The sequence below is a fragment of the Salvelinus fontinalis genome, chromosome 31 (genome assembly GCF_029448725.1).
Source record: "Salvelinus fontinalis isolate EN_2023a chromosome 31, ASM2944872v1, whole genome shotgun sequence".
Lineage (NCBI taxonomy): Eukaryota > Metazoa > Chordata > Actinopteri > Salmoniformes > Salmonidae > Salvelinus > Salvelinus fontinalis.
This window is the reverse complement of record NC_074695.1, coordinates 44,504,271-44,518,046: the sequence shown is the minus strand read 5'-3', so window position 1 is coordinate 44,518,046 and position 13,776 is coordinate 44,504,271. Positions and strand designations below refer to the sequence as shown.

The window sequence follows — 13,776 nt, the reverse complement described above, 5'->3', positions numbered from 1 at the left end:
TAGTCACTGAAAATGGTAAAAAACATCTACTACATATACCACTAAAGTGAGATGAGAAAATTATGGTTAATATTTATTTAATCTATTTTAGTCAGATTAATATTTTAAGGCAAAATATTGTGGTTGCGCAACGTTGCGATGTTGATGCAGGGTTCATTTCCATAAATTTCGATAGCATTAATTATTCAAATCGACACAAACATGAAATGATGGCTGATAGTAAATTTGTTGAAAGTAACAAGCATTACAAACCAGAAACATGGAGATAAGACAGATATTGTGCACTTCTCTTCAGCTGTTTTTTCAGCCCCAAGACTGTTACTCCCGCCCCGCCAGCAGGTACAAAAGTAACATTGTTGTAATTCTGTTCTCGGTCTATTTAATTTCAACTAATTTACCCTAAAAATGAAATTATAGTTGCTAATGGTAGAGGACATATATAAGTTATTTGTCCTAAAATATGGTCTTTCTAGTGCTATCGATCTCAGAGTAATTAGTTAAAAAACAAAATATTTTTTGCAGATCAATATTCACATACACACACACACACACACACACACACTCACTTAGGGTTTGATAGAGAGCAGGCTAATTAAGGATAGTAAGGGAATACTTAATTACCAGCAGCCAATATAAGATAATCCCCAAAGATAGGAAGCTCCAGCCCAGATTCAATTAAAGCACTGAGTATACACACTAAGTCTGATATATACACACACACACACACACACACACACACACACACACACACACACACACACACACACACACACACACACACACACACACACACACACACACACACACACACACACACACACACACACACACACACACACACACACAGAGAAGGCGGATAAAGGATCATCTGATAATTCAATCAATAATCAAGCCTATCTTTCTCGTTTTCCTCAGTATTCTGTTTGCAGACATTGAGGGCTTCACCAGCTTGGCATCTCAGTGTACGGCTCAGGAGTTGGTCATGACACTCAACGAGCTCTTCGCCCGCTTCGACAAACTAGCATCGGTAAATAAGCACTTCTCTTTCACCTCTCTCTTTTCACCTTCTCCCCATTTTGTTCATTTCCCTCCATTCAGTATCCTGTGTTAATCTGTCTCTGTCATTACTGCTGATTCTCTCTCTGTAGGAGAACCACTGTCTGCGTATCAAGATCCTGGGCGACTGTTACTACTGTGTGTCTGGGCTTCCTGAGCCCCGCGCTGACCACGCCCACTGCTGTGTGGAGATGGGCGTCGACATGATAGAGGCCATCTCGTGAGTATGAGGAACGTCTGTGTGTGGGGAGATGGCATATTTTTTAGACATAAAAAATCATGAAAATATATATGATGTATTGCCTCGGCCTGTTGTGGTATCATGTGTTTTTAGGAAAGAAATGGAACATACATAAGCATTTTTCTACGGCTGGCCATGCTTTCCACCTGGCTACCCCTACCCCGGACAACAGCACTGCCCTCCCCTCTGCTACTCGCCCAAGCCTTCCCCATTTCTCTTTCTCCCAAATACAGTCAGCTGATGTTCTTAATGAGCTGCAAAATCTGGACCCTTACAAATCAGCCGGGCTAGATAATCTGGACCCTTTCTTTCTAAAACTATCTGCTGAAATTGTTGCCACCCCTATTACTAGCCTCTTCAACCTCTCTTTCGTGTCGTCTGAGATCCCCAAAGATTGGAAAGCAGCTGCGGTTATCCCCCTCTTCAAAGGGGGGGACACCCTTGACCCTAACTGCTACAGACCTATATCTATCCTACCCTGCCTTTCTAAGGTCTTCGAAAGCCAAGTCAACAAACAGATTACCGACCATTTCGAATCACACCACACCTTCTCCGCTATGCAATCTGGTTTCAGAGCTGGTCATGGGTGCACCTCAGCCACGCTCAAGGTCATAAACGATATCGTAACCGCCATCGATAGGAAACAATACTGTGCAGCCGTATTCATTGACCTGGCCAAGGCTTTTGACTCTGTCAATCACCACATCCTCATTGGCAGACTCGACAGCCTTGGTTTCTCTAATGATTGCCTCGCCTGGTTCACCAACTACTTCTCTGATAGAGTTCAGTGTGTCAAATCGGAGGGTCTGTTGTCCGGGCCTCTGGCAGTCTCTATGGGGGTGCCACAGGGTTCAATTCTTGGACCGACTCTCTTCTCTGTTTACATCAATGATGTCGCTCTTGCTGCTGGTGATTCTCTGATCCACCTCTACGCAGACGACACTATTCTGTATACTTCTGGCCCTTCTTTTGACACTGTGTTAACAACCCTCCAGGCGAGCTTCAATGCCATACAACTCTCCTTCCGTGGCCTCCAACTGCTCTTAAATACAAGTAAAACCAAATGCATGCTCTTCAACCGATCGCTGCCTGCTCCTGCCCGCCTGTCCAACATCACTACTTTGGACGGCTCTGACTTAGAATATGTGGACAACTACAAATACCTAGGTGTCTGGTTAGACTGTAAACTCTCCTTCCAGACCCACATCAAACATCTCCAATCCAAAGTCAAATCTAGAATTGGCTTCCTATTCCGCAACAAAGCATCCTTTACTCATGCTGCCAAACATACCCTTGTAAAACTGACCATCCTACCAATCCTCGACTTCGGTGATGTCATTTACAAAATAGCCTCCAAAACCCTACTCAATAAATTGGATGCAGTCTATCACAGTGCCATCCGTTTTGTCACCAAAGCCCCATATACTACCCACCACTGCGACCTGTACACTCTCGTTGGCTGGCCCTCGCTTCATACTCGTCGCCAAACCCACTGGTTCCAGGTCATCTACAAGACCCTGCTAGGTAAAGTCCCCCCTTATCTCAGCTCGCTGGTCACCATAGCAGCACCTACCTGTAGCACGCGCTCCAGCAGGTATATCTCTCTAGTCACCCCCAAAACCAATTCTTCCTTTGGACGCCTCTCCTTCCAGTTCTCTGCTGCCAATGACTGGAACGAACTACAAAAATCTCTGAAACTGGAAACACCCTCACTAGCTTTAAGCACCAGCTGTCAGAGCAGCTCATAGATTACTGCACCTGTACATAACCCATCTACAATTTAGCCCAAACAACTACCTCTTTACCTACTGTATTTATTTATTAATTTATTTTGCTCCTTTGCACCCCATTATTTCTGTCTCTACTTTGCACTTTCTTCCAATGCAAACCAACCATTCCAGTGTTTTTTTTTAGTTTTTATTTTACTTGCTGTGTTGTACTCACTTTGCCTCCATGGCCTTTTTATATTTTTATTTATTTATACATATATCTGTTTGCCTTCACCTCCCTTATCTCACTTCACTTGCTCACATTGTATATAGACTTATTATTTTTTTTTCACTGTATTATTGACTATATGTTTGTTTTTACTCCATGTGTAACTATGTGTTGTTGTATGTGTCGAACTGCTTTGCTTTATCTTGGCCAGGTCACAATTGTAAATGAGAACGTGTTCTCAATTTGCCTACCTGGTTAAATAAAGGTTAAATAAATAAAATAAATAAATAAACATCTTCTCTGTGTGTGTGTGTGTGTGTGTGTGTGTGTGTGTGTGTGTGTGTGTGTGTGTGTGTGTGTGTGTGTGTGTGTGTGTGTGTGTGTGTGTGTGTGTGTGTGTGTGTGTGTGTGTGTGTGTAGGCTGGTGCGAGAGGTGACAGGAGTCAACGTGAACATGCGTGTGGGTATCCACAGTGGGCGTGTGCACTGTGGGGTGCTGGGACTCAGGAAGTGGCAGTTTGACGTGTGGTCCAATGATGTCACACTAGCCAACCATATGGAGGCTGGGGGCAAGGCAGGGTGAGGGAAAAAACACGCACACACACACACGCACACACACACACACAGACTGACCTTGTGTCCCTTTTCCAGGAGGATCCACATCACCAAGGCCACTCTGCAGTATCTGAATGGGGACTATGAGGTGGAGCCTGGGTTCGGAGGGGAGAGGAACGCGTACCTGAAGGAGAACAACATCGAGACCTTCCTGGTGCTGGGCTGCAGCCAGAAAAGGGTTAGTAACCAAACGATATCCTACACCTGCCAACCACCACACATACAGTTATGTTACAGTATACAGAGTTTTGGCAAGATGGAGTACCGCTATGGAGCGAAAGTGACGATGTAGCAGGTTATGACAACTAGCGCAACTGGTTAGGAGAATTAACATAGCTGGTTAGGAGAATTAGGTTAAGGTTAGGACAAGGGTTAGGGTTAGCTAAAATGTTACAGTTGTCCCCGATGCGACTTGAACATTCATCTTTTGGTCCGTAGCTGTACTCTATTTAGCCACAACCATTATACAGGACACTAGAGATCAGTAATGTTTCTCACCCATTCCAATCAACTTTACATTTCCACCAGGGTTAGAGACTCTTGGGGATGCCTTAAAAAGTGGGCAGGAATAACCTTTATATTTTTTATATGTTGGTTTGCACCCCTTTAATCCACACCAGGGTTTCACCGGATCAATTTGTCCAACCTCTCTCTCTGTCTGTGCTTTCCTATGTGTAGAAAGACGAGAAGGCCATGATGGCCAAGATGCAGAGGACGCGGTCCAACTCCAACGAGGGCCTGATGCCTCGCTGGGTGCCCGACACAAGGTTCTCCAGGACCAAGGACTCCAAAGTCTTCAGACAGATGGTGAGACGAGGCCTCTCTCTCGGCTTATCTGTACCTCTCCTGCTTCTACTTGTAGTCTTTCAATCGTCTCACCCATTAATGTCACCTCTCCGGAGAGAGCTCTGTGTCCCACTAGTCTCTCCGTTATGTTGCTCTGTGTCTACCAATTGTCTCTGCTGTCTCTCCTCTCCTGTCTCCTGAGGGCCAGCTGTATCTCTCACAGCCAGGGTTTTATCTATTTTCTAATCCCTCTGTTCTACATCTCTCCTCTGGGTTTTTGTATGTTGGTTAATCCTAATTTTCTTTCTCTTTCTCAGGGGATTGATGAGTCATCCAGCAAAGACAAGTGAGTGGTTATTGCTCTTGAGGATTTTTGGGATACACACTCATACCGTCACCTATATACACACCCAGGTAGACAGGCTCACGCGCCAAGATACACTTTCACGTACTCTAAAGGTCTTACCATTTTACCTATCTCTTCTCTCCCTCGCGCTCTCTCTCCCGCCGCTCCTCCTCCCTCGCTACTCTCCCCCTTCCCAGCCGTGGTGCACAGGAGGCAATGAACCCCGAGGATGAGGTGGATGAGTTTCTGGGGCGAGCCATCGACGCCCGCAGCATCGACCAGCTGAGGAAGGACCACGTCAAGAAGTTCCTGCTCACCTTCCAGACCTCCAGCTTGGAAAAAAAGGTCTGTCTGCCTCTGGGCTTTATTTAGTTTATCCCTGGAGTATTATGTCGTCCCTGTCCACAGTCAAAGGCTACTGATGCTTTTTGCCGAGTCCGTTTTAAATGGGTTTTGATCTGTCTCTCCGGTAGTATTCGAAGAAGGTGGACGATCGCTTTGGGGGTTATGTAGCTTGTACTCTCCTGGTCTTCTGTTTCATCTCCTTCATCCAGATTGTCATATTTCCACAGTGAGTGACACACACACACACAGACACACACACTCACACGCGTACACGTTTCTGAGTCCTCCGTCTGTGTGTCTCCTCCTGCAGCACCCCGGTCATGCTAGGGGTCTACATCAGTATCTTCATCATCCTCACCAACATCCTCTTCATCTGTGCCATATATTCCTGCGTTAAGGTAGGAACCTCCACAACACACACATTACCTAGTGTACACACTCACGTGCATTCCGGACACTAAACTTTCTTTCCTTTATTCCTCCTCTCTTGCAGCTGTTTCCAGCTGCGATGCAGACAGTGTCAAAGAAGATAGTCCAGTCTCGTACCAACAGCACTCTGATGGGGGTGTTCACCATCATCCTCGTCTTCATCTCTGCCTTTGTCAACATGGTGAGACTAAACAGATTGACACACACGCACACGCACACGCACACACGCACAAATGAACATGTTTGTGTGTGTCTCCTCTGTTGTAGTTTGCCTGTGACACAGAGAGCTTAGTGGTCTGTATCTCCCGGGAGCTGAACATCTCTGTTGCCATGGTGACGCCATGTCTCATCCGCAACCTGTCTGTGTCTGTAGACGGGGGTCTAGAGATCTGTCCCAGCCAGGGCCCCTCATGCCCCTTCCCAGAGGTGAGTGGGTGTGTCACTGATGTCAGGTATGCTGATTGGAAGAACAATGTTTTTCACGTCTTTATATGGACCAGAAAATACCTTTATGTTCTTCGTAATAAAAGATCAAGCTGATCATCAATCAATGAAGATTAAAAGTTGACAAATTCTCTCTGTTCTTCTCTCCCTCAGTATTTCAGCTACAGTGTGCTGCTGACCCTGCTGGCGTGTTCAGTGTTCCTACAGATCAGCAGTATAGGGAAGCTGGCCCTCATGCTGCTCATCCAGCTCACCTTCCTGCTGCTGGTGGAGTGGCCACAGGTGGCGCTGTTCGACAACGCTGACCTCTTCGTCACCTCCAATGCCCTGTGAGTACAGGGGCTGCGTTCAGGAGGGCACAACGTGGTCGTACATGTTTTCTATTGAAAGTGGATTCGACTAAACCCTTTTCTTGTCTTTCACCTCCAGTGATTTCAATGAAACTATTCAATGGTCCAGTTTCAATGAAACTACAGATGAGTGGTACGTTTGGATTCAAAAGCTTTTCTGAAACTGTTGTTTTAGATCTGTGTATGGGATGTGTGTATGACCCAGTTTCTCTTTCTCTGACTCACTCCGTCTTTCTGCGGTTTGGTTTGTGTCTTTTTTTGTTTTCTTTCTAGCAATTTCTCTCTGACCTCCTCTTCCGTCTCTCTGCAGCCCATTCAGTGAGACCAAAGTTTCCCTGAGGGTCATGACTCCTGTGATTCTCACTGTGTTTGTGCTGGCGCTCTACCTCCACGCCCAGCAGGTGGAGTCCACGTCACGCCTCGACTTTCTCTGGAAACTACAGGTACCATGAGCCTACAGGGGAGCACTCCTCTTCCTTGACTACAGCAGAACAGTGTAGTGTAAGATGTCCCCCCACCTATCTTAACAATGCTCCCTCACGTCCTCATTCCAGGCCACAGAAGAGAAGGAGGAGATGGAGGAGCTGCAGGCGTACAACCGCCGCCTCCTCCACAACATCCTGCCCAAGGACGTGGCCGCTCACTTCCTGGCGCGAGAGCGAAGGAACGATGAGCTCTACTACCAGTCCTGTGAGTGTGTGGCCGTCATGTTCGCCTCCATCTCCAACTTCTCTGAGTTCTACGTGGAGCTGGAAGCCAACAACGAGGGAGTGGAGTGTCTCCGGCTGCTCAACGAGATCATCGCCGACTTTGACGAGGTAAAGAGGGAGAGGATAGGAGAGGGTAGTCTATGGCATTTTGGACGCTGAGTATCATTGTTAATTCAGTGTCTTTTGCCCTTTGGTGAATTTTCAGTACCATCATATTTGGCCTCATGCATTTAAACAGGATACTTTTTTTGGTCTGTCTCGAACCTGAGCCTGTGTGTGTTGTCCTGCTCTAAGATCATCAGTGAGGAGAAGTTCCGTCAGCTGGAGAAGATCAAGACCATCGGCAGCACCTACATGGCCGCCTCGGGTCTCAATGACTCCACCTACGACCGTAAGGGTCGCTCCCACATCACAGCTCTGGCCGACTACGCCATGAGACTGAGGGAGCAGATGAAGTACATCAACGAGCATTCCTTCAACAACTTCCAGATGAAGATAGGTGAGGGGAAACAGTCTGAAAAAGCGAAACAAAGCTTTAAACAAGCTAGGTGAGGTTGAAGTTCACATGGACCTCTGAAACAGACAGGAGTTGAGTGGGATCGAAGCCGGCATGGCAGACCAAAGAGAGAGTTGGTTGACAGTAAATGGAGTAGAATATAGTTGGATGCATGAGTTTGGTATGAATAACCGTTATGTTTATAACCGGCTCTCTTTTCTCAGGTCTGAACATTGGGCCAGTGGTGGCAGGGGTGATTGGAGCACGGAAGCCACAGTACGATATCTGGGGGAACACGGTCAACGTGGCCAGTCGCATGGACAGCACAGGAGTCCCCGACCGCATTCAGGTGTGAAGGATGTCAATCAGTTAATACTCAGTAGCTCATACTCAGTTCATAATGTTTTTTGCATTAAGATCCCCATTAGACGACGCCAATGGCGTCAGCTAGTCTTACTGGGATCCGACACATAATAACAAATACATTACAGACAAAATGCTTTACAATTTACATACATTTAAAATCATTAAACACGTAGTGTGCTTGTGTGTGCATCTATCAGATACATATACGTGAGTACATACACACAATAAGTAGGTCACATGGGCATAGTGCAATTTTCTTTCTCACCTGGCATTTTAGCCAACAATTTTTTATTTCTGTTATTCATTTTTCCACTCTCTCCTCAGGTGACCACGGACCTCCACCAGGTGCTTTCAGATATAGGATACGTTCTGGAGTGTCGTGGGGTCGTTAAGGTCAAGGGTAAAGGGGAAATGACGACCTACTTCCTGAATGATGGACCGCCCAATAGTTAGCAGCCGTGGCAGCGCTAGCCGGGACCATTCCCACTGCAAGGACACGGCAGCACTACTGAAGGAGGACTCGCACCGCGAGTTAGCGGCTAATAACTAGCGACGCCATCACTTGAAACCCGAGAAAAGACTGTGAGACTCCAGGACTTGAGAAGGAAAGTGTTCTTGTGTGGCAGCCATGTTTTAGAAGGATGAGTGTTTTTCTCATGTCTAGCCTCTATTTCAGGCTACTTGAACGTTGCAAAGTTTGTCTATTTAAAACAACGCCTTTAGCCTGTGTCAAAAGAGGGAAAAAGCTGTACATACGGCTACTTTTTTAATTTCTTCATTTTGTGTGATTTTTTTTCAGTCATTTTTTATTTCAGGATAATTATGAAACAGGTACTCATGTTTTATTTCTGGGTGACTTATTTATTTTAATCTTGATGTTTTGTGCAAAAAGTCCTTTATGAAAAAGTGTGAATACATACGTGCACAAATATACAGTTTATTACAAGTGTGTATGTACATGCATATTTGTGTGTGTAAAATTGAGAAGGAAAATATTGACCAAAGACCAAAGTATTTACAAAAAACAAGGCAAGACTTGTCTGTTGTGTTCTCGCAGAAGTCTGCCATTATCACTAACTCAATCTGTTGCACGGCAATACCTTCAGTCGTTGTACTTCAGCGCTGTCAAAGGCTATGTCTCAGTATGGGAAAAATGTGTAACAACTTTAATGTTGAGGTCAAGCACAGTTTATCATCGATGACATCTGTAGGATTACTCTGCCCCCATCTCTAAAACATGTAATTCGATAGTAAATAGTGGCTTGGAAGCCTTTTTTAAGTCCGGGGGAGAAGGTTCAACAAAATGAGAGGAAATAGCAGTTCCACCCAGGATGATGGTCCCCCTCCTCCTAAACCCTTGTCAGATTGGTTCCCCGCTCCATGGCTCAGTCCAGCTATAACAGCTCAGAGCTTGGGCACCCAAGGCACAGCTGTATACGTCATGGCCATAAAGGCAAATACGGTCAACTGCGCCATCCCTTTCAAAGAGGTATGTTTTCTGTGCAAATGGAAATGAAAGGACTCAAAACGAAAAAAGATGTCCCAGAACCTTCGAGGCGAAAACCTGGGCATTAGATGCAGTGGTGCATATAATACAGCCGTGGCCAAAAGTTTTGAGAATGACACAAATATTCATTTCCACAAAGTTTGCTGCTTCCGTGTCTTTAGATATTTATGGCAGATGTTACTATGGAATACTGAAGTATAATTACAAGCATTTCATAAGTGTCAAAGGCTTCTATTGACAATTTCATGAAGTTGATACAAAGAGTCAATATTTGCAGTGTTGACCCTTTTTCAAGACCTCTGCAATCCGCGCCGGCATGCTGTCAATTAACTTCTGGGCCACATCCTGACTGATGGCAGCCCATTCTTGCATAATCAATGCTTGGAGTTTGTCAGAATTTGTTGGTTTTTGTTTGTCCACCCGCCTCTTGAGGATTGACCACAAGTTCTCAATGGGATTAAGGTCTGGTGAGTTTCCTGGCCATGGACACAAAATATCGATGTTTTGTTTCCCAAGGCACTTAGTTATAGTGCCTTATGGCAAGGTGCTCCATCATGCTGGAAAATGCATTCTTCATCACAAACTGTTCCTGGATGGTTGGGAGAAGTTGCTCTCGGAGGATGTGTTGGTACCATTCTTTATTCATGCCTGTGTTCTTAGGCAAAATTGTGAGTGAGCCCACTCCCTTGGCTGAGAAGCAACCCCACACATGAATGGTCTCAGGATGCTTTACTGTTGGCATGACACAGGACTGATGGTAGCGCTCACCTTGTCTTCTCCGGACAAGCTTTTTTCCGGATGCCCCAAACAATCGGAAAGGGGATTAATCAGAGACAATGACTTTACCCCAGTCCTCAGCAATCCAATCCCTGTACCTTTTGCAGAATATCAGTCTCTCCCTGATGTTTTTCCTGGAGAGAAGTGGCTTCTTTGCTGCCCTTCTTGACACCAGGCCAACCTCCAGAAGTCTTCGCCTCACTGTGCGTGCAGATGCACTCACACCTGCCTGCTGCCATTCCTGAGCAAGCTCTGTGCTGGTGGTGCCCCGATCCCGCAGCTGTGTCAACTTTAGGAGACAGTCCTGGCGCTTGCTGGACTTTCTTGTTAGCCCTGAAGCCTTCTTCACAACAATTGAACCGCTCTCCTTGAAGTTCTTGATGATCCAATAAATGGTTGATTTAGGTGCAATCTTACTGGCACCAATATCCTTGCCTGTGAAGCCCTTTTTGTGAAAAGCAATGATGACGGCACGTGTTTCCTTGCAGGTAACCATGATCAACAGAGGAAGAACAATGATTCCAAGCACCACCCTCCTTTTGAAGCTTCCAGTCTGTTATTCGAACTCAATCAGCATGACAGAGTGATCTCCAGCCTTGTCCTCGTCAACACTCACACCTGTGTTAACGAGAGAATCACTGACATGATGTCAGCTGGTCCTTTTGGGGCAGGGCTGAAATGCAGTGGAAATGTTTTTTGGGGATTCAGTTCATTTGCATGGCAAAGAGGGACTTTGCAATTAATTGCAATTCATCTGATCACTCTTCATAACATTCTGGAGTATATGAAAATTGCCATCATACAAACTGAGGCAGCAGGCTTTGTGAAAATTAGTATTTGTGTCATTCTCAAAACTTTTAGCCACGACTGTATAGTGCATTCAGAAAGTATTCAGACTCCTTCACTTTTTCCACATTTTGTTACATTACAGCCTTATTCTAAAATGTATTGAATACATAAAAATCCTCATCAATCTACACACAATAATGGCAAATTTCATAATTATAAAAAACAGAAATACAGAAATAAGTATTCAGACCCTTTGCTATGGACTCAAACTTGATTGGACTCCACCTGTTTTTCAGCGACCGGGACTGGGAGACTAGTCAGGATCGCTGGAAAGTTGAACAGAGTAAAGTACAGAGAGATCTTGATGAAAACCTGCTCCAGAGTGCTCAGGACCTCAGACTGGGGTGAAGGTTCACCTTCCAACAGGACAATGGCCCTAAAAAACACAGCCAAGACAACGCTGGAGTGGCTTCGGGACAAGTCTCTGAATGTCCTTGAGTGGCCCAGCCAGAGCCCGGACTTGAACCCGATTAAACATCTCTGGAGAGACCTGAAAGTAGCTGTGCAGCAACACTCCCCATCCAACCTGACAGAGCTTGAGAGGATCTGCAGAGAAGAATGGGAGAAACTCCTCAAATACAGGTGTGCCAAGCTTGTAGGGTCATACCAAAGAAGACTCAAGGATGTAGTCACTGCCAAAGGTGCTTCAACAAAGTACTGATTAAAGGGTCTGAATATTTATGTCAATGTGATATTTGTTGTTGTAATACATTTAAAATATATATATATAAAACCTGTATTTGCTTTGTCATTATGGGGTATTGTGTGTAGATTGATGAGGAAAATAATTATTACTGAATACTGTGCTTTGTCATCTTGAAGGCCCATAACTATTTTCACTGTGAGGTTTTAATAATACGACAAACTGCTTTCTTGCCAAACTTAACTTCTCTAAAGCATGTCTGATTGTATTATCCTCTTTTCATTTTTCATGTTGTTTTAACATTGGGTATCTTGTATCTTATTATGATTAGAATTATGATTTATTATGCTTATTATGATATTTCCATTCCAACGATAAGGATCAAAGAGCAGAACGCTTTCTTTTAAAATGCCAGACGTAAGCTCAAGCTCATTGGCACCAACTGATCAACTGCAGCCAACTCCCTCAGTGCTGTTTCCTCACCACCCTACAGTATTCAAACACTGGCTCTAGACCTGCTGACACATACCCATTAGCTGTCGCTTTGGCATCAAACCCCAAGTGGTGCATATTCCCCAATCACGAAGGACTGAAGCGTTTACACGCAGATAAACAAATTATACACTGTACCTTTTTATTGAGCAAACACTGCTTCAAGACTCAACTCAATCAGCTTGTGAGCTGATCCCCTTCCTATCGGACTTCAGGGCAGAGAGACGGGACACAATCAGCAGTATTTCCTACTTGAACTCTGCCTTAATTGAACAAGCCACTGGAGAATACAGTGTGAGCAGGAGCTGTGCCTGATTGCCACATCTGAGTTTCACAGTATGTTATACAGAGAGTGAGGGAGAGAAAGAGAGGGAAGGGTAGAGAGAGAGCCTGTGAAAGCTAATATAAATCATTTACTGACCTTAGCATTGACACAACACTGACTTCATTTTGTTCATTTTGACTTCACGTTTCCCCATAACATCCTCAAAACACCCCAGTCACCGTTCCTCTCTCTACCCTACTTAACTATGGCAACTACAGTAACAGTTGATCATGTTCGTACCAAAGCAAGCTAATGCTGCCTCATGCTATTGGTCCCTCCCAGTGCAGTGATATTTGGCCTTGAGCGTGTGGGACCGCCAGGCAACAGTAAAGGTCATGGGGTCAATAGATGACATAGGTGACCAACTAAGAGTGATGCACATAGAAATATAATACATAGAATGGATGTGGTAAGTAAGATGATGCACGTTGTGTCCATTCTATTTCTATGGGCTGTCCTGTCTTTGGGTTGAGGTTGATTGTTGACTCTTGGGATGTTTTTAGGGGACAGGGGAGGAAGAGGGTTGTCCCAGTACTACTGAAACTGTGTTTTGTTCAGGCCTAATGAACCCTTTTCGAACCCTTTCCTTTTTGTTCGTTTGTTTTCTAGCCCTGAGTTGAAGGACAAGAGTTGAGGACATTGACAAAGAGAAAAAGAACAGTTCCCCTTGAATAAAAAAAAAAAACTAAAATCAATGGCTGTTTTGATTCGTTTTGTGGTATTAGTGCAGCTTTCTTTACCTGCTGTCAAAACTGGGATCACCATTGGCTGATTGTCATTGAGCAGATGTTGACCAATGAAAGACTTAGAGGATGTTGAGAGCAAGCAGCCACAGATACCCACAAACTGTCATACATGAGAGGATTCATAGCTTTGTTCCTCCATGCACTATCATGAAGGAGTTACAGTGCCAAACATACAGAAACGTGGTAGCTACAGCCACATCCTCTGAATTTTTAAAGGCCACCATTGAGATGGGTGCGTGTGTTGACTGACTCACTCAATGGCCCTGTAATCGGAAACAGCGTCGCTCCTCAGGTAGAGTGGCTCTCTCCCAGATC

The 13,776-nt window shown here is 45.0% G+C and overlaps 1 protein-coding gene across 2 annotated transcripts in view; it reads left to right on the top strand.

The window, feature by feature from the left end:
- Positions 1-13,410, top strand: part of adcy6a (adenylate cyclase 6a) — a 50,366-nt gene extending 36,956 nt beyond the window's left edge. For both annotated transcript variants that reach the window (XM_055892884.1, XM_055892885.1), the window contains 18 exons: positions 916-1,027; positions 1,149-1,276; positions 3,656-3,814; positions 3,887-4,028; positions 4,529-4,657; positions 4,954-4,982; positions 5,180-5,327; positions 5,456-5,553; positions 5,638-5,725; positions 5,821-5,937; positions 6,024-6,182; positions 6,354-6,529; positions 6,630-6,683; positions 6,861-6,993; positions 7,105-7,368; positions 7,555-7,759; positions 7,981-8,105; positions 8,447-13,410. In XM_055892884.1, coding sequence (XP_055748859.1) covers positions 916-1,027; positions 1,149-1,276; positions 3,656-3,814; positions 3,887-4,028; positions 4,529-4,657; positions 4,954-4,982; positions 5,180-5,327; positions 5,456-5,553; positions 5,638-5,725; positions 5,821-5,937; positions 6,024-6,182; positions 6,354-6,529; positions 6,630-6,683; positions 6,861-6,993; positions 7,105-7,368; positions 7,555-7,759; positions 7,981-8,105; positions 8,447-8,575 — 2,395 coding nt within the window. In that variant the 3' untranslated portion in view covers positions 8,576-13,410. The remainder of the gene's footprint in view (positions 1-915; positions 1,028-1,148; positions 1,277-3,655; positions 3,815-3,886; positions 4,029-4,528; positions 4,658-4,953; positions 4,983-5,179; positions 5,328-5,455; positions 5,554-5,637; positions 5,726-5,820; positions 5,938-6,023; positions 6,183-6,353; positions 6,530-6,629; positions 6,684-6,860; positions 6,994-7,104; positions 7,369-7,554; positions 7,760-7,980; positions 8,106-8,446) is intronic.
- The last annotated feature ends 366 nt before the right edge of the window (positions 13,411-13,776 follow it).